Source organism: Lampris incognitus, chromosome 4 (genome assembly GCF_029633865.1).
Source record: "Lampris incognitus isolate fLamInc1 chromosome 4, fLamInc1.hap2, whole genome shotgun sequence".
NCBI classification, from domain to species: Eukaryota; Metazoa; Chordata; class Actinopteri; order Lampriformes; family Lampridae; genus Lampris; species Lampris incognitus.
Genome location: NC_079214.1, coordinates 71,850,510 through 71,877,658, shown reverse-complemented (window position 1 = coordinate 71,877,658; position 27,149 = coordinate 71,850,510). Strand labels below are relative to the sequence as shown.

Here is a 27,149-nt window from a genome sequence, read left to right as displayed (position 1 = left end):
TTTAACGTGTCATTACAGTAGGAGTTATTTAACACCTCATTACAGTAGAAGTTATTTAACATCTCATTACAGTAGAAGTTATTTAACACCTCATTACAGTAGGAGTTATTTAACATCTCATAACAGTAGGAGTTATTTAACATCTCATTACAGTAGAAGTTATTTAACATCTCATTACAGTAGGAGTTATTTAACGTGTCATTACAGTAGGATTTATTTAACACCTCATTATAGTAGGAGTTATTCAACATCTCATTACAGTAGAAGTTATTTAACATCTCATTACAGTAGGAGTTATTTAACATCTCATTACAGTAGAAGTTATTTAACATCTCATTATAGTAGGAGTTATTTAACATCTCATTACAGTAGAAGTTATTTAACATCTCATTATAGTAGGAGTTATTTAACACCTCATTACAGTAGAAGTTATTTAATGTGTCATTACAGTAGAAGTTATTTAACACTTCATTATAGTAGGAGTTATTTAACATCTCATTACAGTAGGAGTTATTTAACATCTCATTACAGTAGGAGTTATTTAACACCTCATTATAGTAGGAGTTATTCAACATCTCATTACAGTAGAAGTTATTTAACATCTCATTACAGTAGGAGTTATTTAACATCTCATTACAGTAGAAGTTATTTAACATCTCATTATAGTAGGAGTTATTTAACATCTCATTACAGTAGAAGTTATTTAACATCTCATTATAGTAGGAGTTATTTAACATCTCATTACAGTAGAAGTTATTTAACACCTCATTACAGTAGAAGTTATTTAACACTTCATTACAGTAGGAGTTATTTAACACCTCATTACAGTAGAAGTTATTTAATGTGTCATTACAGTAGGAGTTATTTAACACCTCATTACAGTAGGAGTTATTTAACATCTCATTATAGTATGAGTTATTTAACATCTCATTACAGTAGAAGTTATTTAACGTCTCATTACAGTAGGAGTTATTTAACATCTCATTACAGTAGAAGTTATTTAACATCTCATTACAGTAGAAGTTATTTAACATCTCATTATAGTAGGAGTTATTTAACACCTCATTACAGTAGGAGTTATTTAACATCTCATTACAGTAGAATATTTAGAATTGAATCTATGTAATGAATCCCTTAATTTAAGGAGCACCATCTCACATGTGTGATGGGGTTTGTCAGCTGTGGAGATGGAAGTCGTCATCCTAACATGCTTAATGAACATGTTCTGTTCTAGATGTATGTTATCATGTATATTAACATGATATAAACATGTATATTAACATGTATATTAATGTGGATATTAACATGTATATTAACATGTATAGTAACGTGATATTAACATGGATATTAACATGTATAATAACACGAATCTTAATATGGATATACATTACGTGGATATTGACATGTATAATAATATGTATAATAATATGTACATATATTAACATGATATTAACATGTATAATACGTATATTAACATTGATATTATCATGTACATACATTATAATAGGCATTAACATGCGTATTAATATGTATATTAACATTTACATATATTAACATGTATATTAACATGTACAATAACATGTATGTTAACATGTACATATATTAACATGTATATTAACATGGGGTCTTGACAGGAAGGCTTTAAAAAGGTTTCATGCACGTTTTCACATGATAATATCAGACATCTGTCTTCCATTACAACTTGTTGTTGATCCCAAAGCAAGTTGGCAACGGGCCAACCATCAACCATTTGGGGGTTGATTGTAAGAGTGACTCTTAATTTTGATTGCTTGCAACACTTTTCTCTCAAAATATCATTAATACACAATTCATCTGTGTAGGTGCTCAGTGTGCACCCAGCCAGACCCAGCAGTACATGGTCACACTAAATGGCAATTGTGGTCACACTAAATGGCAATTGTACTTTATTTAGCAAATACTTTTGACACTATTACTGATTGTGTGTGTGTGTGTGTGTATTTGTAAATGTACGGCTCGTTGCTGCAGGCAGTGCAGGGACACTTCTTTCCAGGCCCTCTGTGTGAACTAGGCTGCCATCGTTCTGAGGAGGAGTCCAAGAATCCTCTGCGTCCAGCTTTTGTAGTCCCCCGCACCCGGTCCCGACCCTCGCTGCCTCCTGCCATGCCTACGCTCCCTGAGGAGGAAGAGGATTCCCCTGAGGAGTTGGACAGTTCTTCCAGCTCGCCCAGTACCGTGAGTACTCTTGTCCTTCCTCCTCATCATTCAGCTCCATCTTGTTGTTTGACAATGAAGTGGTGCGCACACTGCAGACGTACTTGGTGAACATACTGTCAGTGGAAACCAGATTGTTGATGTTGGTTGCCTTCATGCTGTGTTGGTTCTTATGTAAGGGGCAGATGAGTTGGTAAATATTCCCAGTGACTAATCCCTTTTGACTCAGTGCAAGAATTCCTCCCAATGTTGTCAAGGAATGCTTTCTTTCACTTTGCTATTTTCGTCATTTGGAAGAAAGCCCTTTCTATTCTGGAGCGTATATATTAGATTAATTGCTCCAATCTTCTCTCCTCTATCGTTCAAGTCACATGCTCTTTTTTTCTGTAGTTTCTTTCATTACAAAGGTTGTGTGTGATTATCTAACAGAGGCCATGCTAGTCTGGAGGAGAGGAGGATCAGATAGGTTTGTTATCCAATACGGTGAGTTGAAGATACTGTAGTTTTACATTTCCCTGTAGATAAATGCAGGATGGGCTGGCCTGATCTTCTCATTCTTGCTGAAACTGTAATTGTGAGATGCTGCTAAGAAGTCATTCACGGGACGTGAAGTGTGGTATTCTTTGCAGAGTTACCTGGATTAAATTCAGCATTTGCTGTTTGATTTTACTTTTGGAAGATGGCTTCCTGAGCAGGTCAGATGAGTTATTCCTCCTTAAAGAATGCTGTTTTCTGCCATGGCCTGTCATAAACACAGGCTAGATAAGTAATCTCTGGAATGTAAGCCTACCAGAGCGCAGTAATCTCATCTTCATTATACGACTACTGTCAGAGATCTTTATATCAGCATGCTGGTCTAAAAACAAGTTGTTGGAGAAACTCTTGGAGAGTTGATGTTTGATGTAGCTCTGGCTGTTTATATGCATACTACTGTTTATATGCATAATATACTTCATATTATGCTGCATACTGTTTATATGCATACTATACTGCATACTGTTTATATGCATACTATACTGTGTGCTGTTTGCATGCATACTATACTGCATGCTGTTTATATGCATAATATACTGCATACTATACTGCATGCTGTTTATATGCATAATATACTGCATACTATACTGCATACTGTTTATATGCATACTACTGTTTATATGCATGATATACTATGTGCTGTTTACATGCACGCTATACTGCATACTGTTTACATGCATACTATACAGCATACTGTTTACATGCATACTATACTACATACTGTTTATATGTGTACTGCTGTTTACATGCATACTATACTGTATGCTGTTTACATGCATACTGTACTGCATACTGTTTATATGCATACTACTGTTTATATGCATACTATACTGCATACTGTTTACATGCATACTGTACTGTATACTGTTTACATGCATACTCCTGGATAGTTTGACATGGATTTTATAAAATAGATATTGCACCGCCTCTCATTTTAACGAACTGGCATTTCATTTCATTTTGGGGAATTTGGTGCAGTGATATTTTGAAGCATTTGGTATTGATATTAGGGCGGTCTATTTCTCCCATAAGATGTTTTTTCTTTCTTGATTAGTCCGATTTGGTACTTCAGCTGATGTGGTATGATCACACTCTCAACGATATAATTAGGTACGTTTGATTAATTGGGCTCTGACGTAAAAATAAACACAAGAGGGGGCCAGAAGTCAATATCAATGAGGTCCTTGTGTTTTTACAGGGTGTTGAAAAAAGGGAAAAGAAATGTAGACAAGTAGACAGTCCGCAGGCATTGCTTTTCATAGCTGAGTGCACTCGAAGCATACTAAAAGCCTGTACATACATTTCCTGTTATGTTTTGCATACAAATTGCAAAATGGAGTCTTTTCTGCGCCATGACCTGTGTTTGGCTTTTCCTTTCCATAATATGTGTGTTTTTTAACAGCTTTGTAGTCTTTTAGAGGCTATTCATAAATATATCATTGGTCCCCTTCAGTGATCCTCTCCGTGCTGTCCAACAAAAAACTGTTCACTCTGGAGCTAGCAGGCCAGGGCATTTTCAATGTGACATAGGGTGTGCTCGTAGGCAAAATGAAAAGTCTATGTAGATCTGAGGAGCCAAGAGTTAAAATAACTGTTGCGTGGAAGAATTGCACAACATGCATCACATGCTAAATGAAAAAATACAACTGCTTGACCAAAGAAATCTTGGTAGACCAAAAATCTGCCAGCCAAACGTTCAACTGGTCGGCCTGTTGGCGTCGCCCTAACAGAAGATACATAACTAATTCTACACTGAAGCTCATACATACTTGTCAGTTCCCCTCTGTCACTTGGGATTTTTTAGGTTTAAAAGGTCTCTTTAGCTAGGTGAGTCAGAACTTGTAGAACCAAACATTTTGGTTGAAAAGCTTTGGGTCCTCTGCTTGCTACAGTACCAAAGGCATGGTTTACAGCAGAAGCACTACAGGTGTCCTCACACTATCAGTCTAAACCATGTCCGAACGAGTTTGACCTCCAGTGTCCAGGTAGTTTGACAAGTGTGATCGCTCCATACCGTGCTCGGAAGAGGTGAGCTAGGGCACGGTTCAGATGGACTGAGGCACGTTATGCATCTAGTGTGATCACTAGCCGTGACCGACCACAGAACTCAAACACTATCACGTCAATTATGCAACTGTCCCAGTTTGAAAAAAATCAATTCTTACACAAGCAGCACAATTTACTGAAAATCGCTGCGTTGTGTGATTAATAAATCTATAAGGCATGTGAGAGGTTCATGTGTCACCGCACCCAAGACAACTCCGAATAAGCCACAAGGTTAACAGAATCATGAACTCTTACAAGAGTGCTCTCTTCAACACAAAAAGCCACACTGTCATGACATAAGCATGTTCGGCCCCGGAACGTGAAGGGCAGTGTGAGGCCAGCGGGGGAGTGGGGAGGGGGGGACCCTCGTGCTCAGGCATGGTAAAAGGCAACGGTTTCTAGTGTGAGTATGCCCTAAGAGAAAGTTCTGTCACGTGTAAGTGGCAGACCATCTCATAAGGTTTAGGGAAACAGCTGCCTCCTGTCTGACAAAGCGTGGACAAGAGCGTTTCATATGTACATTTGTGTGAAGGTTAAAGTAGTAACAATCATATCTTCTATGACACTACAATGTTGTATCATAAAGCAAATGGTGATATGTTTATGTCTTTGGTGTAAGTTCTTGAAGTCTGTGAGTCATTATAAAAGTAAGATATAAGAAAGGAATACTTCACTGTTGAAGTATTTCATGAAGAGGGAGGAACACAGGGTGATATATAAGAGTGGAGGAAAGTGCACACAGGTGGACTGTAGCTTATGTAGGAGGCATGATCTAAAAGGGATTGGAGACTGCAAGGTGATGACAGGGGAGAGCATAGCTAGGCAGCATTGGATGGTGGTCTGTAGGATGACTTTGGAGACCAAGAAGAGGAAGAGAGTGAAGGCAGAGCCGAAGATCAGATGGTGGAAGTTGAAGAAGGAAGACTGTTGTGTGGAGTTCAGGCAGGAGGTAAGACAGGCACTGGGTGGTAGTGAAGAGTTGCCAGATGGCTGGGCAACCACTGCAAAAATAGTGAGGGAGACAGCTAGGAAGGTACTTGGTGTGTCATCAGGACAGAGGAAGGAAGACAAGGAGACTTGGTGGTGGAATGAGGAAGTACAGCAAAGTATACAGAGGAAGAGGTTGGCAAAGAAGAACGGGGATAGTCAGAGAGATGAAGAAAGTAGACAGGAGTACAAGGAGATGCAGCGTAAAGTGAAGAGAGAGGTGGCAAAGGCAAAGGAAAAGGAGTATGGTGAGTTATATGACAGGTTAGACACTAAGGAAGGAGAAAAGGACTTGTACCGATTGGCTAGACAGAGGGACCAAGCTGGGAAGGATGTGCAGCCAGTTAGGGCGATCAAGGATAGAGATGGAAATGTGCTGACAAGTGAGGAGAGTGTACTGAGAAGGTGGAAGGAGTACTTTTGAGGGGCTGGCGAATGAAGAAAATGAGAGAGAGAGAAGGCTGGATGATGTGGGGATAGTGAATCAGGAAGTGCGGTAAATTAGCAAGGAAGACGTGAGGGCAGATATGAAGAGGATGAAGAGTGGAAAGACAGTTGGTTCTGATGACATACCTGTGGAGGTATGGAGATGTTTAGGAGAGATGGCAGTGGGGTTTTTAACTAGATTGTTTAACACAATCTTGGAAAGTGAGAGGATGCCTGAGGAGTGGAGAAGAAGCATACTGGTACCGATTTTCAAGAACAAGGGTGATGTGCAGAACTGTAGCAACTACAGAGGTATAAAGTTGATCAGCCACAGCATGAAGATTTGGGAAAGAGTAATAGAAGCTAGGTTAAGAGGAGAGGTGATGATCAGCAGCAGCAGTATGGTTTCATGCCAGGAAAGAGCACCACAGATGTGATGTTTGCTTTGAGAATGTTGATGGAGAAGTATAGAGGAGGCCAGAAAGAGTTGCATTGTGTCTTTGTGGATTTAGAGAAAGCATATGAGAGGGTGCCGAGAGAGGAGGTGTGGTATTGTATGAGGAAGTCGGGAGTTGCAGAGAAGTATGTAGGAGTGGTGCAGGATATGTATGAGGGCAGTGGGACAGTGGTGAGGTGTGTGGTTGGAAAGACAGATGGGTTCAAGATGGAGGTGGGATTACATCAAGGATCGGCTCTGAGCCCTTTTCTATTTGTAATGGTGATGGACAGGTTGACGGACGAGATCAAGCAGGAGTCTACGTGGACTATGATGTTTGTGGATGACATTGTGGTCTGTAGCGAGAGTAGGGTGCAGGTTGAGGAGGGCCTGGAGAGGTGGAAGTATGCACTGGAGAGAAGAGGAATGAAAGTCAAGACGGAATACCTATGCATGAATGAGAGGGAGGACAGTGGAATGGTGAGGATGCAAGGAGTAGAGGTGACGAAGGCACATGAGTTTAAATACTTGGGGTAAACTGTCCAAAGTAACGGGGAGTGAAGAAGAGAGTGTAGGCAGGGTGGAGTGGGTGGAGAAGAGTGTCAGGAGTGATGTGTGACAGAAGGGGACCAGCAAGAGTTAAAGGGAAGGTTTACAAGATGGTAGTGAGACCAGCTATGTTGTATGGTTTGGAGACAGTGGCACTGATGAAAAGACAGGAGATGGAACAGGAGGTGGCAGAGATGAAGATGATAAGATTTTCATTGGGAGTGATGAAGAAGGACAGGATTAGGAATGAGTATATTAGAGGGACAGCTCAGGTTGGACGGTTTGGAGATGAAGCAAGAGAGACAGATTGAGATGGTGTGGACATGTGTGGAGGAGAGATGCTGGGTATACTGGGAGAAGGATGCTGAATATGGAGCTGCCAGGGAAGAGGAGAAGAGGAAGGCCAAAGAGGAGGTTTATGGATGTGGTGAGGGAGGACATGTAGGTGGCTGGTGTGACAGAGGAAGATGCAGAGGACAGGAAGAGATGGAAACGGATGATCCGCTGTGGCGCCCCCTAACGGGAGCAGCCGGAAGTAGTAGTAGTAGTAATAGTAGATGACACCATTGTTGAAGTAATTCTATTTTTATGTCATATCTCCAATTTCTTTGCATGTTTATTTCTGATTTTTCAACCCCATCCACAGTATCGACCGGATGAAACCCAGACAGTTATCATGACTGTCCCCACCATTGTCTTCCCGCAGCAGCTCACTATTTTGCAACAAGATGGACGTCCCCTTGAGCAAGCCAGGTGTCTGTCTTTTCTTTTAGAATTTACAGAGTTTGCCTTCAGTTATATCCATTTATCCATGATATTGATGCTAGTCCTGTGGTCTTCATAAAGGCAACATGAACATTGAGACAGTGCTGTGCCAGCACATTATGATGCTATTCTCTGTCTCCTGTACCACACAGTCCCAGAACTCGTCTGGCCAGAAACACCTCGTCTGGAGCACCCATTACCACAGTTGGTAGGTAATCCCTGTTATATGTGTATTGGTTTTATTCATGCATCTGAAACAGTCCAGAAGCAAGACACGGCATGCCAACCCTGCCATTACTACATATATACTTGTATTTTCACCATTTTTCTCCCCAATTGTACTTGGCTGATTACCCCACTCTTCCGAGCCATCCCAGTTGCTGCTCCACCCTCTCTGCTGATCCAGGGGGAGAATCTGCAGACTACCACATGCCTCCTCCAATACATGTGGAGTCACCAGCCACTTCTGTTCACCTGACAGTGAGGAGTTTCACCAGGGGGACGTAGCGCGTGGGAGGATCATGCTACCCCCACCCCCCAGTTCCCCCTCCCCACCAAACAGATGCACCGACTGACCAGAGGAGGCGCTAGTGCAGCGATCAGGACACATACCCACATCCGGCTTCCCACACGCAGACATGGCCAATTGTGTATGTAGGGACGCCCGATTCAAAGTGGTGATCCCCGTGTTGGTAGGCAACGGAATAGACCACTACGCTTGTTGTGTTATGTTGATTCTATCTCGAGATGAATGCTTGTTAAACCTTTTTGGAACAGGACCAAATCAAGTGAAAATACACTTCATGTAGTCTTGGCATCAGAGCGTTCCTCCAGAAAGAAGGTACCTTCCTCTTACTGTGCACAGGAGGAGGCGGTTCTGTTCTGGCCTCTCCATCTGTACGTAATTCCCTCTGTTTTCAGTCCAGTTGTGGTCAAAGTTGAACTTTAAAACACTATCTTTCAGGCGTCCAGGTAACATAGCAGTCTATTCCGTTGCCTATCAACACAGGGATCGCTGGTTCAAATCCCTGTGTTACCTCCGGCTTGGTCGGGCGTCCCTACAGACACAGTTGTCTGCGGGTGGGAAGCCGGCTGTGTGTATGTGTCCTGGTCACTGCACTAGCGCCTCCTCTGGTCGGTCAGGGTGCCTGTTCGGGGGGAAGGGGGACTGGGGGGGAATAGCGTGATCCTCCCACGTGCTACATCCCCCTGGTGAAACTCCTCACTGTCAGGTGAAAAGAAGCGGCTGGTGACTCCACATGTATGGGAGGAGTCATGTGGTAGTCTGCAGCCCTCCCCGGATCAGCAGAGGGGGTGGAGCAGAGACCAGGACAGCTCGGAAGAGTGGGCTAATTGGCCAAGTACAATTGGGGAGAAAAGGGGGGGGGGGGACACGATCTTTCAAGTTTCTCATTTAGAAAATAGAGTAGTTTAAAGAAACATTCTGAAGTTTTGCAGAGGGTTTTTTTTCGTGATCCATTTTTACCGATCAAGGAGGTCTTAGGGATGAATTGTCACCTATGTCTCAGAGCCCTCTTCCAAACCAACCATGAATTAATATAAACAATGTGACAGCAAGCTCTTCACTAAAAAAAATCACATCCCATGACCAGAATAGATATTTCCTTTTCACTGAGATAATTCAGAGGAAGATGATGTTTGCCTTACAACTGGCTGACAGTTAAGGACATGTCCAGGTTGGGTCATCAGTTTCCCAAGGACCAATAGTTCCTTAACGGAGCTATTGGTGTCCTGTGAACTTCCAATTTCTTCCCTCACACCTGACATATTTCTTCTTCTACTACTGTTTCAATATTTTGTTGATTTTATTCATTTTATGTCGATTTCTTGCTATGTATGATGTAATATATATAGTATATAATATAGTCTAATATATTCAAATTATATATAATATATTCTAATATAATCAAATTGTGTATAATGTATAATATAATCAAATTATATGTGATATATAATATAGTCCAATATAATCAAATTATATAGTCTAATGTAATCAAATTATATATAATATATAGTCTAATATAATCAAATTATATATAATATATAATATAGTCTAATATAGACAAGTAAATCAGGGATAATTTGAATGAATTACCCCTGATTTACTTGCCTGTAGTAGGACAGGTGGAGAAGTGCAGTGTTAAATCAAAGTGTGCGCTCACTGGGATGTGTTGCTGTGTTAGACAGTGCAGGGAATGTGATTGATCTGGTGAAAGACCAGCTCCCAGAGTTCCAGCTGTCTGAGGAGGACAGACAGAAGAACCTGCAGCTGTTGGAGCAGGCAAAGCAGGTCAGCGACCGCTTCCTGATACGCCGTGGACGCAGGTCCACAAGCAGCCTTACTGAGTCACCCAAAGGTAATGTGTGCACCTGCACTCACACACATGCAAACGTACGTACACATCCCGTCACGAGCGACGGACCCATATGCAGACGCAGAAACAGGTGAAACAGAAGTTTAACGGCACAACCGTGAAGGGTAACAGGAACACATCAATTCACTGAAACAATCAGAAAATCAACAACAGCTGTGGGGTAACGAGTAAATTAGGAAAACTGGTCACGGCTGGGATGGGGTTATCACAGCAAGGCTGGACAGGAGACACAGGAGCAAGGCTGCAGTGGCCTTAACACATGTCAACTCAAGTTTGTACACATAGCCCAACATCACGAGGTCACCCCAAAGGGCTTTACAATCAGTACAACATGCAACAATATATGACACACAACACATCTACCAAGACCTGCACATGGGGTGTGTTAGAAACCGGCCAATAAATGTTAGTGGCTTTTATAAACACAAAAACTGAATCAGTCAATGTTTTCTAAATTGAAATGTCCTTATAATTAGCTCATTTAGTGCATTTCCTCTCTGCTTCATTTGAGGGTGCTTTGATCATAATTGGCTACAGGTTTTCTTCAGTATTTTGTGGAAAAGGTATACAATTATATCCAGTCCTATGTAAATATTTGCCGTACCTGTGTAAGCCAAATTAATCCTCAATTTCATTTAATTTCAGCATGCATGTATCTGAACATTGATAGAGAACAGCAGTGTACTACCTGTTCAGTAAGATGGAATGACACCTTTAATTCAGTTTAAAACTAGTAATTTATGTACAGGTCTTTCTCCAAATCCAACTCCATCGTCATCGCCAGGGCCCTCCAGAAGTACTTCGCTTTCTGCGGCCCCTCAAATTGGTATGTGTTTAATACTGTATCTGCGTGCTTCACCACAAGTAATTTTTGTGCAATAGCTTATTCTGAGTGGCTGTTTGCTGCTTCATCAGTGGCGGGACCTGCAGAGGTGAACTATGCCGCGTCACAGTTTGGCAGCCAGGTGAGTAACATATTGGCTATTTACATCTTGCACACAATTACGTTCACAGATGTAAGTGGTGTATAGCAGGACTTTTTCTTCTATTCTTTTAACGGATACTGTTTTTGGTTAATCCCTGCCAGCATCTGGAAGTCCCAGCAGGGAGGGAACAGCCAGACATCCCAATCAAGGAGCAGGAGGTCAGACAGGGAGCAGGTTCCCTCACTGCACAGTCTTTTAATACATATGCAGTTATTATGCTGATGATCTGGCTCAATTCATACAAAAAACATCCAGCATAGTTATAAAAGTTATCTTGTGTCTTATCACTAGGGTCCCAAACTGTTGGTGGACTGGAAGCCTAATGAGAAAAGAAAAGTATCCTCTGGCACCCTAACGCCCCGTTATGCTGTGCCGAAAGAGAAATATGAACCTTGTGACCCTAAGAAGAGCCCTGGTCTGACAATGGTCAGTAAAGTAGATGAGGGAACAGGAGCAGGCCGAGGCCCAAATCAGGCCCTGGCCACAGGGGTGGCCAAACCTGTCCCCCGGCCCCCCACTCAGCAGGCGCCCTGTACAGCTGAGATCAAGACCATTGGGGCGTTTCCTCCGCTAATGAGAGCCGTGTCCTGGGACAATGTAGGCACCCTTAATTCCCGGAATGGAACTCCTAATTTACCCCCCACTGTAGAAGAGACCTCCTTTCCAGACAAGCCCCAGGAGAATCTGTTCAAGTCCTCCGGTTATAAGGACTTCCCAGCCCAGCCTGTCAGTGCAGAGAAACTCTTGAAACTCCGAGAGGTACAGTAGATGCCATGAGACTGTTACTGCTGCTTGCTTCTGGAAGGCAAATATCTCTTGGGGAAAAGGCCAATAATTAAAATAAATAAATTATATGTCCATTCTCTATACCAATGGTTCTCAACCTGAGGGTCAAGACCTCCGTGGGGGCAGGGGGGTGTTGCGAAATAACTTCCAGGAGTCGCTAGATGGTTGTGGAGAGAAGAAGCACAAAAACGTCCAGACCCACGGTGCACCTAATGCGAACAATAGGTGGTGGAGCCTGGACCTCAGTACATTTCCAGACTTCTCTGAGACAGCAATACAGTACTAAACAATAATAATCATTCTTCATATCAGGACCAGCATGGAAAAACATTGCAGGCATTGAATGTTACAGAAATCACACCTAAGTCATTGTCACCTTTAAAAACAAATTCAGTTTATTATCATATGATTCACCTTAAAGCACACATCAGCAATAACAGCTTCTGTGCAAAGAATTGGGGTACATTTTAAGCATCAGCTTCTTAAGAGGACCCTGGGATCCGGTGGTCTCGGTGGTTATTGTGCGTGGAGGAACAGTTGTCGAGAAAATTGGAGGACAGCGAGCACAAGGGTAGACTAATAGCAGGTGCAGTCAAGAACAACAGGGTTAATGTATGTCGTTAATATATCAAAACATTAACATTTAGTAGGACGCGCTCACGCATGAGTGACCACAATTTGCATCCATGAGTGAGTGACCACAATTCCCACGGCGCTACAGGAAACATAAAATAACATATTGTAGGCTGGGGAATGCTTCTTACATTACATCGCCTGTACCAGTGATATAATTCGCCTTAGAACAGATTTTACTCAGTGTGTTTGTGAGAGTCAAAGTGTGTGTGCACATGAGGTGCCATTATTTCAACAAATCTAAAAACATTAATTAAAGCCAAAATGGAATTAGTTGTTGTTCTGTCTATGGGCAAAGCAGTGGTCCTCCTGTGTGAGCTTGGTAGCTTGCATGTGTTATATCAATATTGCATGTGTTATATTAATATTGTTCATGTTATATTAATATTGCATGTGTTATATTAGTATTGCACGTGTTATATTAATATTGCACGTGTTGTTAATATTGCGCGTGTTATATTAATATTGCATGTGTTGCATTATTGTGCATGTTATATTAATATTGCATGTGTTATATTAGTATTGCACATGTTATATTAATATGGCATGTGCTATTAATATTGCGTGTGTTATATTAATATTGCATGTGTTATATTAATATTGCATGTGTTATATTAGTATTGCGCGTGTTATATTATTATTGCATGTGTTGCATTAATATTGTGCATGTTATATTAGTATTGCGCATGTTATATTAACATGGCATGTGTTATTAATATTGTGTGTGTTATATTAATATTGCATGTGTTATATTAATATTGAATGTGTTATATTAGTATTGCGCGTATTATATTGTCATTGCATGTGTTATATTAGTATTGCATGTGTTATATTAATATTGCATGTGTTGCATTAATATTATGCATATTATATTAGTATTGTGCATGTTATATTAATATGGCATGTGTTATTAATATTGCGTGTGTTATATTAATATTGCATGTGTTGCATTAATATTGTGCATGTTATATTAATATTGCATGTTATATTAGTATTGCACATGTTATATTAATATGGCATGTGTTGCATTAATATTATGCATGTTATATTAGTATTGTGCATGTTATATTAATATGGCATGTGTTATTAATATTGCGTGTGTTATATTAATATTGCATGTGTTATATTAGTATTGCGCGTGTTATATTATCATTGCACGTGTTGTCTTAATATTGCGCGTGTTATATTGATATTGCATGTGTTTCATTAATATTGTGCATGTTATATTAATATTGCATGTTATATTAGTATTGCGCATGTTATATTAATATGGCATGTGTTATTAATATTGTGTGTGTTATATTAATATTGCATGTGTTATATTAATATTGCATGTGTTATATTAGTATTGCGCGTGTTATATTGTCATTGCATGTGTTATATTAATATTGCGTGTGTTATATTGATATTGCATGTGTTATATTAGTGTTGCGCGTGTTATATTATTATTGTGTGTGTTATATTATCATTGCACATGTTATATTAATATTGCACATGTTATATTAATATTGCGCGTGTTATATTATCATTGCATATGTTATGTTAATATTGCATGTGTTGTATTAATATTGCAAGTGTTATATTAATATTGCACGTGTTGTCTTAATATTGCATGTGTTATATATTAATATTGCACGTGTTATCTTAATATTGCGCGTGTTGTATTAATATTGCATGTGTTGTATTACAGTAATCTCTGAAGCGTCTCGGACAGACAGTTTATGAGCGATCAATGTGTTTGCATCAGGATGTTGTGAGTTAAAGTCCCAGTGCTATGGGGGCGGGGGGGGGGTGGTGTCACGAACACCAACCTGATTATTCCGGGTGGTCGCGACTCATAAAGGTTGAGAACCACTGCACTACACCATGTCAGCTGTGGAAGGATGTTTAATTCTAATGTAAAGCATTCTTCTGTACACAGGAAAATAAACTTATACGGAACCAAAGCATTGTGGGATCCAAACTGCCAGACTTGAGTGAAACTGCTGAACAGGAAAAAGGTTTAAGTCGTTTTCTGTCTGTTGTGTTAAAGAAAGAAACCAAAAAAAAAGAAGCAAAACACAAGCAGTATAAGTATGAAGGAGTGCTCTTTTGGAGCTTCATAGAAATTCTATTATTGCAAAAGAAAACATTCTATTCAGTTTGTCCTCTGTCCTATGTCCTCCCTCTAGTGATGAGCCCACACCACATCTACATGCTGTGGGACTGCTGTTCTGCTGTTTGCATCAGTAGATGGCATTTTTGTTAAACCTAGAATAAAAATACAGAAACAGCTTGCAAATGTAGCATCCGAAACCTCTATAGAATATAGCAAAATAATTTTGTTCAAGATGTGACGTTTGATTAATAAACAGATTGTTCCTTTGAGCTCCCTAAGCATTTTTTCCATCTGTCTGCAGGTCCTCCACCCTCTCTAACCTCCCGCAGTGGGGGGCAAACTAGGGAGAAGTCAGATGCCATGCCCAACATCTCAGACGTGATGCTGAGAAAACTTAAGCTCCATCGGGGTCTTTCAGGCTGGTATGCAACAAAATAAGAGCTGCTTTATTGACCTTTTAACTAATGCCAACAAAACGTGTTTTCTCCAGGTCATAAGTAATGATCCTTACACCTCACCTGTTATTTATATTTTTGGAAATAGTTGTTTTGCTTTACTAAAACCTCATCTCTGATTTCATTGCAGTGCACCTCCACTCACTGAAAAAGAAGTCGAGGTTGGTATCTGATGTGTAAAGGTTGTTGATTTAGCTAGTTCTCTAACATAGAAAGTAAAAAAGAAAAACAAAGGTAAAAAGTACATAATCATTGCATCATCAAACTCATCAGACTGTCTATAATAGTGTTTAAGATTTTTTTTCACCTATAGTCCATTTGTTTTGGTCCAAATCAGTGAATGAGTTGCTACTTTGTTGCATTTTCCCTTTGGTTTGGTCGTTTCACTCAAGCAACATTTCAAGCAAACCAAAATGTATCAACAAACGGTATCAACATGATGTATCAACAAAAGAGGTCAACAAAAGGGGTCAACAAAAGGGATCAACAAAAGGGATCAACAAAATGTATCAACAAAAGGGATCAACAAAAGGGGTCAACAAAAGGTATCAACAAAATGTATCAACAAAAGGGATCAACAAAAGCGGTCAACAAAAGGGGTCAACAAAAGGTATCAACAAAAGGGGTCAACAAAAGGGGTCAACAAAAGGTATCAACAAAATGTATCAACAAAAGGGGTCAACAAAAGGTATCAACAAAATGTATCAACAAAAGGGGTCAACAAAAGGTATCAACAAAATGTATCAACAAAATGTATCAACAAAAGGTATCAACAAAAGGGATCAACAAAAGGGGTCAACAAAATGTATCAACAAAAGGGATCAACAAAAGGGGTCAACAAAAGGTATCAACAAAATGTATCAACAAAAGGGATCAACAAAAGCGGTCAACAAAAGGGGTCAACAAAAGGTATCAACAAAATGTATCAACAAAATGTATCAACAAAAGGGGTCAACAAAAGGTATCAACAAAAGGGGTCAACAAAAGGTATCAACAAAAGAGGTCAACAAAATTTATCAACAAAAGGGATCAACAAAATGTATCAACAAAATGTATCAACAAAAGGGGTCAACAAAATGTATCAACAAAAGGTATCAACAAAATGTATCAACAAAAGAGGTCAACAAAATTTATCAACAAAAGGGATCAACAAAAGGGGTCAACAAAAGGTATCAACAAAAGGGGTCAACAAAATGTATCAACAAAAGGGGTCAACAAAATGTATCAACAAAAGGGGTCAACAAAAGGTATCAACAAAAGAGGTCAACAAAATTTATCAACAAAAGGGATCAACAAAAGGGGTCAACAAAAGGGATCAACAAAATGTATCAACAAAAGGGGTCAACAAAATGTATCAACAAAAGGGGTCAACAAAAGGGATCAACAAAATGTATCAACAAAAGGGGTCAACAAAAGGTATCAACAAAATGTATCAACAAAAGAGGTCAACAAAAGGGATCAACAAAATTTATCAACAAAAGGGATCAACAAAAGGGGTCAACAAAAGGTATCAACAAAATGTATCAACAAAAGGGGTCAACAAAATAAATCAACAAAAGGGGTCAACAAAAGGGATCAACAAAAGGGGTCAACAAAAGGGGTCAACAAAAGGGATCAACAAAAGGGGTCAACAAAAGGGGTCAACAAAAGGGGTCAACAAAATGTATCAACAAAATGCATCAACAAAAGGGGTCAACAAAAGGGATCAACAAAAGGGATCAACAAAAGGGGTCAACAAAAGGGGTCAACAAAATGTATCAACAAAAGGGGTCAACAAAAGGGGTCAACAAAAGGGATCAACAAAAGGGGTCAACAAAAGGGGTCAACAAAAGGGATCAACAAAAGGGGTCAACAAAAGGGGTCAACAAAAGGGGTCAACAAAATGTATAAAAGCCACATAGGAGCTGTCACTCCATTCCTTGCTCATTCAGCTACGATGGGTTAAATGCAGAGCGGAATTTTCCCACAGTGAACAATAAAGTACATCAAAATCAAAAAAATCAAAATCATTGGTCAGAAATCTCATGGGGTTGGTGGGCGGAGAAAGGAGAATTTGTTTTCGTTTTTCTTCAGGGATAGCTTTCCAAAACGGACCATCAACACAACTGGCATTTGTTAATAATTGCAATCACAGTTTCAACCATATAGGCTACCAAGCCAAAATATGTGAGTAGAATCAGAATCAACTTTATTGGCCAAGTGTGTATGCACATGAGGAATTTGACTCGGGTACACAGCAGCTTCTAGCACTTGCAGACATCATGCACACAGAAAAATTGAAAAAAAAATAAAACAACAAACAAAAAAAGACGAGATAAATGAAACAACAGCAGGACATCGGAGACAAGCATGTATACACAAGTGTGTCACTACTGTACAGAGTTTTGTTATAGCTGAGTAATCAACAACCTATGTCCGTATATGATACCTTGTCGCTTACATTGCCCATACACTATACTCTATACCATACTCCACAACCCATCATGCCCATATACAATGCTACACCCCCCCCCCCCCGCCCCATATATTACACAATATTATCTTGGGACCAGCAGTATACACTGTATACTTCTGAATGGCACATTTGAACGCACTTCAAGGGCAACGTCTACACAACAAGGTGTTGCGTCATGTTACGTGAAGACGTGTGACGGGGGCTGTTTTAATCCAAAAAATGTGCAATGTTTCCTGCAGCTGGGCAAGATCTAGGTCGCATCACGCTCATACCACAAATGAACCGTACCAGAGTTCATTTTTAAGCGGACCGAGACCACCTCTTCAACAAGGTCTCGGGCCAGTTGTTCTGGTCTGCACCTGAGTATAATTGCTGTGTTCACACTGCCCAAACGAACCGCACGAAGTGGCTAGACGCTCCAGGGTTCGATTAACATCGACCGAACAGCTCAGGTGTGAAAGCACCCTAAGATGTGATGTCACAAAAGGTCTCATCCCCATCCTCATTCCCGTTTGGACACTCTGATTCTTATTTAATTGATATTAAAAGTACAATATGCATTGTCCATGCATGCTGTGTATCTTTATAAGGTGTTGGATAATGGAAGAAAAGTATCAAAAGAATTTACTTTGGCTTGCGGTGGTCGTTATTTCTTTTTTGTTACTTTCTGGATAAATAAGCCAACATTTTAATAATTGCTTATATTACCATTTTAGGTTTAAAGTTGAACTGCAAAGTCAATGTACGCAAATATTGTGTTTACATTCACAATGTCACTAGTGCCGTTATAGAGTGTGTTGTATACTCCAGAGAATATGTGGACAAAAGTTATTACCTTCAAACTGCTACTAGTACTACTAAAAGTTAAGGCAGTACTTACATTCAAAGATGTTCACAAAATCTAAATGTGTAATATTTAGACGGCTACAGTATTTACATTACAAGGCCAGATTGCTTTCATCCATACTTCAGCACGGTGGCTTGGAGAAGAAGCTGCTGCCATGTTGGTGGTGGTGTTTTTTGGGAGCCACTTTGCTCAGTAGCACTGCTAGTGGCCAAAGCCTCTGCAGTTTCTCTTTAACTGTCATATGGTTCATTACCCTCCTGCCCCTTTTGTTTCTGAATTTAGTTCTTTTAAGATCTGTGTCTAGAAATATACAGTATAATGTGACTAAGTTAATGGGAGTCACCCTGTTGACTTAATTACACAATAATTACGCAGCAGTTTGGCTGTTTGCATTCTGCAGAGCTCCCTCTACAGGAAAGGGGCTCTCTGTTCGTGACCAGGACGGAGGAGGGCCTGTGTAACTTCCTGTCTCTGGAGAGACTGCAAACATAGCAGACCCGGGGCTCTCAGCCCTTCACGGTTCCCATGGGGATGTGTGTAGCTGAGGACAGTCAGAGGTCATGTGTTTCCTCCATACCCTGGCCTATGTATTCCCGGACAGTGTCTGAACTGCTCCACAGACTGGCTTTGATCGTACCAGAAAAGCACTAAGAGGTCAACTTCCATGATTCCTGTTTATTCCCCAGAATTGAGTCAGAGCTGATTTGACTTTCTCCCAACATTTCCATTCGGTGACCAATAGGGATAAAGGTGTAGTACTGTGTATCACACATATTGAACACAAACTGCCTCATGCAGTCTCCTGAAGCATGGTTCTGCAGCATCAGGTTTTCCTTTGCATAGTTCTCGCATGTTCTATGAGTTGACCTCTCTGGTCTGCTGGATGTGGATGTCTAAAGCACTAACTGACCTCTCTGGTCTGCTGGATGTGGACGTCTAAAGCACTAGCTGACCTCTCTGGTCTGCTGGATGTGGATGTCTAAAGCACTAGCTGACCTCTCTGGTCTGCTGGATGTGGACGTCTAAAGCACTAACTGGCCTCTCTGGTCTGCTGGATGTGGACGTCTAAAGCACTAGCTGACCTCTCTGGTCTGCTGGATGTGGATGTCTAAAGCACTAACTGACCTCTCTGGTCTGCTGGATGTGGACGTCTAAAGCACTAGCTGACCTCTCTGGTCTGCTGGATGTGGACGTCTAAAGCGCTAACTGACCTCTCTGGTCTGCTGGATGTGGACGTCTAAAGCACTAACTGACCTCTCTGGTCTGCTGGATGTGGATGTCTAAAGCACTAACTGACCTCTCTGGTCTGCTGGATGTGGACGTCTAAAGCACTAACTGACCTCTCTGGTCTGCTGGATGTGGACGTCTAAAGCACTAGCTGGCCTCTCTGGTCTGCTGGATGTGGACGTCTAAAGCACTAGCTGACCTCTCTGGTCTGCTGGATGTGGACGTCTAAAGCACTAACTGACCTCTCTGGTCTGCTGGATGTGGACGTCTAAAGCACCAGCTGACCTCTCTGGTCTGCTGGATGTGGACGTCTAAAGCACCAACTGACCTCTCTGGTCTGCTGGATGTGGACGTCTAAAGCACTAACTGACCTCTCTGGTCTGCTGGATGTGGATGTCTAAAGCACTAACTGACCTCTCTGGTCTGCTGGATGTGGACGTCTAAAGCACTAACTGGCCTCTCTGGTCTGCTGGATGTGGACGTCTAAAGCACTAGCTGGCCTCTCTGGTCTGCTGGATGTGGACGTCTAAAGCACTAGCTGACCTCTCTGGTCTGCTGGATGTGGACGTGTAAAGCACTAACTGACCTCTCTGGTCTGCTGGATGTGGACGTCTAAAGCCCTAGCTGACCTCTCTGGTCTGCTGGATGTGGACGTCTAAAGCACTAACTGACCTCTCTGGTCTGCTGGATGTGGACGTCTAAAGCACTAACTGACCTATCTGGTCTGCTGGATGTGGACGTCTAAAGCACTAACTGACCTCTCTGGTCTGCTGGATGTGGACGTCTAAAGCACTAGCTGGCCTCTCTGGTCTGCTGGATGTGGACGTCTAAAGCACTAGCTGACCTCTCTGGTCTGCTGGATGTGGACGTCTAAAGCACTAACTGACCTCTCTGGTCTGCTGGATGTGGACGTCTAAAGCACTAACTGACCTCTCTGGTCTGCTGGATGTGGACGTCTAAAGCACTAACTGGCCTCTCTGGTCTGCTGGATGTGGACGTCTAAAGCACTAGCTGGCCTCTCTGGTCTGCTGGATGTGGACGTCTAAAGCACTAGCTGACCTCTCTGGTCTGCTGGATGTGGACGTCTAAAGCACTAACTGACCTTTCTGGTCTGCTGGATGTGGACGTCTAAAGCCCTAGCTGACCTCTCTGGTCTGCTGGATGTGGACGTCTAAAGCACTAACTGACCTCTCTGGTCTGCTGGATGTGGACGTCTAAAGCACTAACTGACCTATCTGGTCTGCTGGATGTGGACGTCTAAAGCACTAGCTGACCTCTCTGGTCTGCTGGATGTGGACGTCTAAAGCCCTAGCTGACCTCTCTGGTCTGCTGGATGTGGACGTCTAAAGCACTAACTGACCTCTCTGGTCTGCTGGATGTGGACGTCTAAAGCACTAACTGACCTCTCTGGTCTGCTGGATGTGGACGTCTAAAGCACTAGCTGGCCTCTCTGGTCTGCTGGATGTGGACGTCTAAAGCACTAGCTGACCTCTCTGGTCTGCTGGATGTGGACGTCTAAAGCACTAACTGACCTCTCTGGTCTGCTGGATGTGGACGTCTTAAGCACTAGCTGGCCTCTCTGGTCTGCTGGATGTGGACGTCTAAAGCACTAGCTGACCTCTCTGGTCTGCTGGATGTGGATGTCTAAAGCACTAACTGGCCTCTCTGGTCTGCTGCATGTGGACGTCTAAAGCACTAGCTGGCCTCTCTGGTCTGCTGGATGTGGACGTCTAAAGCACTAGCTGACCTCTCTGGTCTGCTGGATGTGGACGTCTAAAGCACTAGCTGGCCTCTCTGGTCTGCTGGATGTGGACGTCTAAAGCACTAACTGACCTCTCTGGTCTGCTGGATGTGGACGTCTAAAGCACTAGCTGGCCTCTCTGGTCTGCTGGATGTGGACGTCTAAAGCACTAGCTGACCTCTCTGGTCTGCTGGATGTGGACGTCTAAAGCACTAACTGACCTCTCTGGTCTGCTGGATGTGGACGTCTAAAGCACTAACTGACCTCTCTGGTCTGCTGGATGTGGACATCTAAAGCACTAACTGACCTCTCTGGTCTGCTGGATGTGGACGTCTAAAGCACTAGCTGACCTCTCTGGTCTGCTGGATGTGGATGTCTAAAGCACTAACTGACCTCTCTGGTCTGCTGGATGTGGACGTCTAAAGCACTAGCTGGCCTCTCTGGTCTGCTGGATCTGGATGTCTAAAGCACTAACTGACCTCTCTGGTCTGCTGGATGTGGACATCTAAAGCACTAGCTGGCCTCCACCATCACCAGCTAATGTAAAGCTTCCCCTGTGGCCAATCACTGGCCTATTCTGAAGTAGTCCCGTCCTCTCCACAGAATGCCTTCGTTCAGCTTTCGCTGGCGTTCAGGAATGACAACTACACTTTGGAGACCCGGCTGAAGCAGGCGGAGAGGGAGCGGAATCTGACGGAGGAGAACACTGAAAAGGAACTAGAGGAGTTCAAAGGCGCCCTGAAGGTCAGTTGCTGTGTTTCATATTCAAACAGTCGATCAAGTGATGTTAGAACAACATGAGTTCCCTCAGCAGGTCATACTTCCAGTTCGCTACTTCAGATGCCGTCCCAGTGGAGGAGGAGTCAGTGTTGCTTCACTTCGTTTAGATTTCACCAAGTCATTTCATTAGCCCAGCCCTGTCACACCTTTATTTCACCAAGTCATTTCATTACCCCAGCCCTGTCACACCTTTATTTCACCAAGTCATTTCATTACCCCAGCCCTGTCACACCTTTATTTCACCAAGTCATTTCATTACCCCAGCCCTGTCACACCTTTATTTCACCAAGTCATTTCATTACTCCAGCCCCGTCACACCTTTATTTCACCAAGTCATTTCATTACTCCAGCCCCGTCACACCTTTATTTCACCAAGTCATTTCATTACTCCAGCCCCGTCACACCTTTATTTCACCCAGTCATTTCATTACCCCAGCCTCGTCACACCTTTATTTCACCAAGTCATTTCATTACCCCAGCCCTGTCACACCTTTATTTCACCAAGTCATTTCATTAACCCAGCCCGTCACACCTTTATTTCACCCAGTCATTTCATTACCCCAGCCTCGTCACACCTTTATTTCACCCAGTCATTTCATTACCCCAGCCCCGTCACACCTTTATTTCACCAAGTCATTTCATTACCCCAGCCCTGTCACACCTTTATTTCACCAAGTCATTTCATTACCCCAGCCCTGTCACACCTTTATTTCACCAAGTCATTTCATTACCCCAGCCCCGTCACACCTTTATTTTACCAAGTCATTTCATTACCCCAGCCCTGTCACACCTTTATTTCACCAAGTCATTTCATTACCCCAGCCTCGTCACACCTTTATTTCACCAAGTCATTTCATTACCCCAGCCCCGTCACACCTTTATTTCACCAAGTCATTTCATTACCCCAGCCTCGTCACACCTTTATTTCACCAAGTCATTTCATTACCCCAGCCCTGTCACACCTTTATTTCACCAAGTCATTTCATTACCCCAGCCCTGTCACACCTTTATTTCACCAAGTCATTTCATTACCCCAGCCTCGTCACACCTTTATTTCACCAAGTCATTTCATTACCCCAGCCTAGTCACACCTTTATTTCACCAAGTCATTTCATTAGCCCAGCCCTGTCACACCTTTATTTCACCAAGTCATTTCATTAACCCAGCCCGTCACACCTTTATTTCACCCAGTCATTTCATTACCCCAGCCTCGTCACACCTTTATTTCACCCAGTCATTTCATTACCCCAGCCTCGTAACACCTTTATTTCACCAAGTCATTTCATTACCCCAGCCTCATCACACCTTTATTTCACCAAGTCATTTCATTACCCCAGCCCCGTCACACCTTTATTTCACCAAGTCATTTCATTACCCCAGCCCCGTCACATCTTTATTTCACCAAGTCATTTCATTACCCCAGCCCCGTCACACCTTTATTTCACCAAGTCATTTCATTACCCCAGCCCTGTCACACCTTTATTTCACCAAGTCATTTCATTACCCCAGCCCTGTCACACCTTTATTTCACCAAGTCATTTCATTACCACAGCCTCGTCACACCTTTATTTCACCAAGTCATCATTACCCCAGCCTCGTCACACCTTTATTTCACCAAGTCATTTCATTACCCCAGCCTCGTCACAACTTTATTTCACCAAGTCATTTCATTACCCAAGCCTCATTAAACCTTTATTTCACCAAAGCATTTCATTACCCCAGCCCCGTCACACCTTTATTTCACCAAGTCATTTCATTACCCCAGCCCTGTCACACCTTTATTTCACCAAGTCATTTCATTACCCGAGCCTCGTCACACCTTTATTTCACCAAGTCATTTCATTACCCCAGCCCTGTCACACCTTTATTTCACCAAGTCATTTCATTACCCCAGCCCTGTCACACCTTTATTTCACCAAGTCATTTCATTACCCCAGCCTCGTCACACCTTTATTTCACCAAGTCATTTCATTACCCCAGCCCCGTCACACCTTTATTTCACCAAGTCATTTCATTACCCCAGCCTCGTCACACCTTTATTTCACCAAGTCATTTCATTACCCCAGCCCTGTCACACCTTTATTTCACCAAGTCATTTCATTACCCCAGCCCTGTCACACCTTTATTTCACCAAGTCATTTCATTACCCCAGCCTCGTCACACCTTTATTTCACCAAGTCATTTCATTACCCCAGCCTAGTCACACCTTTATTTCACCAAGTCATTTCATTAGCCCAGCCCTGTCACACCTTTATTTCACCAAGTCATTTCATTAACCCAGCCCGTCACACCTTTATTTCACCCAGTCATTTCATTACCCCAGCCTCGTCACACCTTTATTTCACCCAGTCATTTCATTACCCCAGCCTCGTAACACCTTTATTTCACCCAGTCATTTCATTACTCCAGCCCCGTCACACCTTTATTTCACCCAGTCATTTCATTACCCCAGCCTCATCACACCTTTATTTCACCAAGTCATTTCATTACCCCAGCCTCGTCACACCTTTATTTCACCAAGTAATTTCATTAGCCCAGCCTCGTCACACCTTTATTTCACCAAGTCATTTCATTACCCCAGCCCTGTCACACCTTTATTTCACCAAGTCATTTCATTACCCCAGCCTCGTCACACCTTTATTTCACCAAGTCATTTCATTACCCCAGCCCCGTCACACCTTTATTTTACCAAGTCATTTCATTACCCCAGCCCTGTCACACCTTTATTTCACCAAGTCATTTCATTACCCCAGCCTTGTCACACCTTTATTTCACCAAGTCATTTCATTACCCCAGCCCCGTCACACCTTTATTTCACCAAGTCATTTCATTACCCCAGCCTCGTCACACCTTTATTTCACCAAGTCATTTCATTACCCCAGCCCTGTCACACCTTTATTTCACCAAGTCATTTCATTACCCCAGCCCTGTCACACCTTTATTTCACCAAGTCATTTCATTACCCCAGCCTCGTCACACCTTTATTTCACCAAGTCATTTCATTACCCCAGCCTAGTCACACCTTTATTTCACCAAGTCATTTCATTAGCCCAGCCCTGTCACACCTTTATTTCACCAAGTCATTTCATTAACCCAGCCCGTCACACCTTTATTTCACCCAGTCATTTCATTACCCCAGCCTCGTCACACCTTTATTTCACCCAGTCATTTCATTACCCCAGCCTCGTAACACCTTTATTTCACCAAGTCATTTCATTACCCCAGCCTCATCACACCTTTATTTCACCAAGTCATTTCATTACCCCAGCCCCGTCACACCTTTATTTCACCAAGTCATTTCATTACCCCAGCCCCGTCACATCTTTATTTCACCAAGTCATTTCATTACCCCAGCCCCGTCACACCTTTATTTCACCAAGTCATTTCATTACCCCAGCCCTGTCACACCTTTATTTCACCAAGTCATTTCATTACCCCAGCCCTGTCACACCTTTATTTCACCAAGTCATTTCATTACCACAGCCTCGTCACACCTTTATTTCACCAAGTCATCATTACCCCAGCCTCGTCACACCTTTATTTCACCAAGTCATTTCATTACCCCAGCCTCGTCACAACTTTATTTCACCAAGTCATTTCATTACCCCAGCCTCATTAAACCTTTATTTCACCAAAGCATTTCATTACCCCAGCCCCGTCACACCTTTATTTCACCAAGTCATTTCATTACCCCAGCCCTGTCACACCTTTATTTCACCAAGTCATTTCATTACCCCAGCCTCGTCACACCTTTATTTCACCAAGTCATTTCATTACCCCAGCCCTGTCACACCTTTATTTCACCAAGTCATTTCATTACCCCAGCCCTGTCACACCTTTATTTCACCAAGTCATTTCATTACCCCAGCCTCGTCACACCTTTATTTCACCAAGTCATTTCATTACCCCAGCCCCGTCACACCTTTATTTCACCAAGTCATTTCATTACCCCAGCCTCGTCACACCTTTATTTCACCAAGTCATTTCATTACCCCAGCCCTGTCACACCTTTATTTCACCAAGTCATTTCATTACCCCAGCCCTGTCACACCTTTATTTCACCAAGTCATTTCATTACCCCAGCCTCGTCACACCTTTATTTCACCAAGTCATTTCATTACCCCAGCCTAGTCACACCTTTATTTCACCAAGTCATTTCATTAGCCCACCCCTGTCACACCTTTATTTCACCAAGTCATTTCATTAACCCAGCCCGTCACACCTTTATTTCACCCAGTCATTTCATTACCCCAGCCTCGTCACACCTTTATTTCACCCAGTCATTTCATTACCCCAGCCTCGTAACACCTTTATTTCACCCAGTCATTTCATTACCCCAGCCCCGTCACACCTTTATTTCACCAAGTCATTTAATTACCCCAGCCCCGTCACACCTTTATTTCACCAAGTCATATCATTACCCGAGCCCCGTCACATCTTTATTTCACCAAGTCATTTCATTACCCCAGCCCCGTCACACCTTTATTTCACCAAGTCATTTCATTACCCCAGCCCTGTCACACCTTTATTTCACCAAGTCATTTCATTACCCCAGCCCTGTCACACCTTTATTTCACCAAGTCATTTCATTACCACAGCCTCGTCACACCTTTATTTCACCAAGTCATCATTACCCCAGCCTCGTCACACCTTTATTTCACCAAGTCATTTCATTACCCCAGCCTCGTCACAACTTTATTTCACCAAGTCATTTCATTACCCCAGCCTCATTAAACCTTTATTTCACCAAAGCATTTCATTACCCCAGCCCCGTCACACCTTTATTTCACCAAGTCATTTCATTACCCC

At 42.2% G+C, this 27,149-nt stretch overlaps 1 protein-coding gene across 2 annotated transcripts in view; it reads left to right on the top strand.

Moving 5' to 3' along the window:
- The window catches only part of mrvi1 (murine retrovirus integration site 1 homolog), a 97,566-nt gene that overhangs the window by 36,604 nt on the left and 33,813 nt on the right, over positions 1-27,149 (top strand). For both annotated transcript variants that reach the window (XM_056278670.1, XM_056278669.1), the window contains exons 2-13: positions 2,008-2,214; positions 7,818-7,924; positions 8,089-8,144; positions 10,141-10,314; positions 11,081-11,158; positions 11,248-11,297; positions 11,420-11,476; positions 11,610-12,077; positions 14,659-14,737; positions 15,137-15,257; positions 15,421-15,451; positions 22,164-22,304. In XM_056278670.1, coding sequence (XP_056134645.1) covers positions 2,143-2,214; positions 7,818-7,924; positions 8,089-8,144; positions 10,141-10,314; positions 11,081-11,158; positions 11,248-11,297; positions 11,420-11,476; positions 11,610-12,077; positions 14,659-14,737; positions 15,137-15,257; positions 15,421-15,451; positions 22,164-22,304 — 1,434 coding nt within the window. In that variant the 5' untranslated portion in view covers positions 2,008-2,142. The remainder of the gene's footprint in view (positions 1-2,007; positions 2,215-7,817; positions 7,925-8,088; positions 8,145-10,140; positions 10,315-11,080; positions 11,159-11,247; positions 11,298-11,419; positions 11,477-11,609; positions 12,078-14,658; positions 14,738-15,136; positions 15,258-15,420; positions 15,452-22,163; positions 22,305-27,149) is intronic.